General features: G+C 46.0%; 1 protein-coding gene across 1 annotated transcript; it reads left to right on the top strand.

Annotated features, from left to right (window-relative positions):
* The first annotated feature begins 1837 nt into the window (after positions 1-1837).
* Positions 1838-2554, top strand: LOC103270326 (peroxisomal membrane protein 4-like). Its single transcript, XM_008067861.2, has one exon. It carries the CDS (start codon positions 1949-1951, stop codon positions 2204-2206), a length of 258 nt encoding a protein of 85 aa, XP_008066052.1. The 5' UTR covers positions 1838-1948; the 3' UTR covers positions 2207-2554.
* The last annotated feature ends 1249 nt before the right edge of the window (positions 2555-3803 follow it).

Raw genomic sequence — 3803 nt, 5'->3', positions numbered from 1 at the left:
GAGACAAGGTCTCGCCAAGTTGCCCAGGCTGCTCTCGAACCCGTGGGCTCAGGCAGTCCTCTCACCTCGGCCTCCCAAAGTGCTAGGATTACAGACTTGAGCTACTATGCATGGCCTAAAATATATTTTTAAAATTCTCAAAACTCAGTAGTTAAAAAAAGAAACAACACAACTGGAAAATGGTCAAAAGACATAAACAGACATTTCACCAAAGAGGTCATATAGGTGGCAAATAAGTACATGAAAAGATGTCCAGCGTTATTAGCCATCAGGAAAATACAGAAGCACAGAGACAGCCGGGCACAGTAGCTCACGCCTGTAATTTCAGCACTTTTGGGAGGCAAAGGCGAAACAATTGCCTGAGTCCAGGGGTTCATGACCATCCTGGGCAAATTGGTGAGACCTCGTTTCTACAATAAATCAAAATTTAGCCAGTCATGGTGGTACATACCTGTGGTTCAAGTTACTTGGAAGGCTGAGGTGGAAGGATCACCTGAGCCCAGCAGGTCAAGACTGCAGTGGCCTTGAGTGTGCTACTGCATTCCAGCCTAGGCGACAGAGTGACATGCTGACTCAAAAAATAAATAAATAAAAAGTACAGTAAATCACCTGCTGCCTAGGGTGTAGAGAAACCAGATCACTTGGATACTCCAGGTGGCACGTAAAGTGGTATAGTCACTGTGGAAACAGTGCAGCAGTTTCTTTTAAAACTAAACATGCTCTGGGCATGGTGGCTCAAGCCTGTAATCCCAGCACTTTGGGAGGCTGAGGCGAGAGGATTGCCTGAGCCCAGGGGTTCGAGACCAGCATGAGCAACATAATAAGACCATATTTCTACAAAAAAGTGAAAAAACAGAAAGAAAGAAAGAGAGAAAGAAAGAGAGAGAGAGAAAGAAAGAGAGAGAGAGAAAGAAAGAACGAGAGAGAAAGAAAGAAAGAGAGAAAGAAAGAAAGAGAGAAAGAAAGAGAGAGACAGAAAGAGAGAGAGAGAAAGAACGAGAAAGAAAGAAAGAAAGAAAGACAGAAAGACAGACAGAAAGACAGACAGAAAGACAGACAGAAAGAAAGAAAGAAAGACAGACAGAAAGAAAGACAGAAAGAAAGACAGAAAGACAGACAGACAGACAGACAGACAGAGAGACAGAGAGAGAGAGAGAGAACGAGAAAGAACGAAAGAAAGAAAGAACGAGAAAGAACGAAAGAACAAAAGAACGAGAACGAAAGAACGAAAGAAAGAACGAAAGAACGAAAGAAAGAACGAAAGAAAGAAAGAACGAAAGAAAGAACGAAAGAAAGAAAGAAAGAACGAAAGAAAGAAGGAAAGAACGAAGGAAAGAACGAAAGAACGAAGGAAAGAACGAAAGAACGAAGGAAAGAAGGAAAGAAAAAAAGAAAGAAAGAAAGAAAGAAGTTAGCTGAGTGTGGTGGCATTAACCTGTAGTCCCAGCATCTTGGGAGGCTGAGGCGGAAGGATAAGGCTACAGTGAGCCGTGATCGTGCCACCGCACTCCAGCCTGGGTGACGGAGTGAGACCCTGATCCAAAAATAAATAAATAAAGTAAAGTATATTCCAGATACTAATCCTTTGTTATGTGTGTATTTATAAATATCTTCTCCTAGTCTGTAGCTTTTCTCTTCATCTTCCTCATGTGGGCTTCCACAGAGAAAAATTTTTCCCTTTACGGATCATGTTTTGGGTGTCAATTTTCTTTTGGTTTTGAACCTTATAAATGTATTTCATTTTCAATGAAAAGAATGATAAGTGAAAGACATAACTAGTAATATCTAAAAGGTCTGTGCCATATCTCGCCAAATCCTCTTGCTCAGCCACTCTGAGAAGCACTGACCCAAGGCACAACAGAGGCCCCGTGTGTGCAGGTGGGCAGGAAGAAGGTTCTCGGTGGCTGTGCCCACAGTAATCCCTGTCATTCCCTCCCTACAGATCAACATGTACCTGCTCTCACGTGTGCTGTGTGCCCTGGGTCGCCTGGGCATGGAGAAGGGCTACATCCCTGAGCCCCGGTGGGACCCCTTCCCAGTGCTCACCGCGCTGGTGTGGGGGCTGGTGCTGTGGCTCTTTGAATACCACCGGGCCACTCTGCAGCCCTCACTGCAGTCCTCCATGACCTACCTCTACGAGGACAGCAACGTGTGGCACGACGTCTCGGACTTCCTCGTCTTCAACAAGCGCCGCCCCGCCAAGTGATGCAGGCTTGGTGTCGGCTGTGGTTCGAGGCTTGGCTCCACGCACAGACTCTCCTGAGGAGCGTGGCTCCTCGAAGGCATGGGCCTCCAATTCATGTCACAGAGGGTTCCTTGCAGGTGGGCAGGGGTTGAATAAGTCCCATGTCTCAGGTGCTGCTCTGTTGGAGAAGTTCTAGAGCCCACGGTACAGTAGAAACACCGCATGAGCCACAAACGCAATGAAAATGTTCCTAGTAGCCACACTGACAAGTAGAAACAGGTGAGATCAACCTGAATTATATACTTCAGCCAAGTATTTCTAAAGTGTTGCCGTTTCAACATAGAATTAACATGAAAAATGAATATTTTATGCTCTTTTTTCTTCTCCTAAGTCCGCAGAATCAGGTATGTGTTTGACACTTAACAGTGCACTGCAGTTTGGACCAGCTGCGTTTCCAGGGCTCAAGTCACCACATGTAGCTCATGGCTACTGCTGTGGGCAGCACAGATGGAAAACATTTACATCCTCACAGAAGATTCTCGTGGACAGTGCATATCTAGAGCTTGAGTCCCCACTCCACCCCATATGACCTTGGAGAGGTTCTGGACCTCTCAGAGCCTTAATTTACCGTAAGATGAGGATAATCATCATAGTTCCTGGTATCCACACTGGACTTGTACAGCTGTAACGCTTCACTCCTGCTGATTCCATTTCATGGGCTCCTCCTTGCTTCTGGGTGTTTTGCACATATTATTATTATTATTTTTTTTTTGAGTTGTAGTCTCACTCTGTCACCCAGACTGGAGTGCAGTGGCTGCTCCTGGCCACCGCAACCTTAACCTCCGGCGATCCTTCGGCCTCAGCTTTCCAATAGCTAGAACTACAGTCGCGCGCTACCACACCCGGCTAATTTTTGCTTTATTGTAGAGATGAGGTCTCGCCAAGTTGCCCAGGTAGGTCTCGAACCCGCGGGCTCAGGCAATCCACTCACTCTCAGCCTCCCAAAGGCGTGGGATTGCAATCTGAGCCACCAAGCCCAGCTTGCACATATTATTTTTAACCCCCACAATGACTTTGCAGATATGTATTTTGATACCCACTTCACAGATATGGAAACCGAGGGTCAGAGGGGGTCACTTGCCCAAGATCTGTCTGATTTCAAAGCCCAAGTTTTTTTCAGTGCCTTGCTTCAAATTTAGAATCCTAAACCATGCTATGCAAATATTAGCTCCTTATAGGATGGGGTAGGGTACAAACTCAAATGCCTCCAGGTTCCTGCAGTGGCATAGATGGAAACGTCCAGGGTGCTGTGCAGTGAGGAGCTACGTGGCATGGTGAGCTGGAGGCTTTAAAACCATCCCCCGCTGGACAAATCAAACAAGTCTCCTGGAAAGTTTGGTCTGTAGACTGCCAATCTGAGACCTCAGTCTAGTAGGTATGCTTCTATTCATATACCTATCTCATTTGTCTCTCTTTATATTTTAGTAGTTGCTAGTAGAAATGCACATGTGAGTCACCAGAGCGTATTAAAATGCAGCTTCTGCCAGGCGCAGTAGCTCATGTCTATAATCCCAGCACTTTGGGAGGCCAAGGAAGGAGGATCGCTTGAGTCCACAGG

The sequence above is a fragment of the Carlito syrichta genome, unplaced genomic scaffold (assembly GCF_000164805.1).
Source record: "Carlito syrichta isolate Samal-C Ts95f unplaced genomic scaffold, Tarsius_syrichta-2.0.1 Scaffold309795, whole genome shotgun sequence".
Taxonomy (NCBI): domain Eukaryota; kingdom Metazoa; phylum Chordata; class Mammalia; order Primates; family Tarsiidae; genus Carlito; species Carlito syrichta.
The sequence above is the reverse complement of the archived record's forward strand: the minus strand, read 5'-3'. Positions and strand labels throughout refer to the sequence as shown.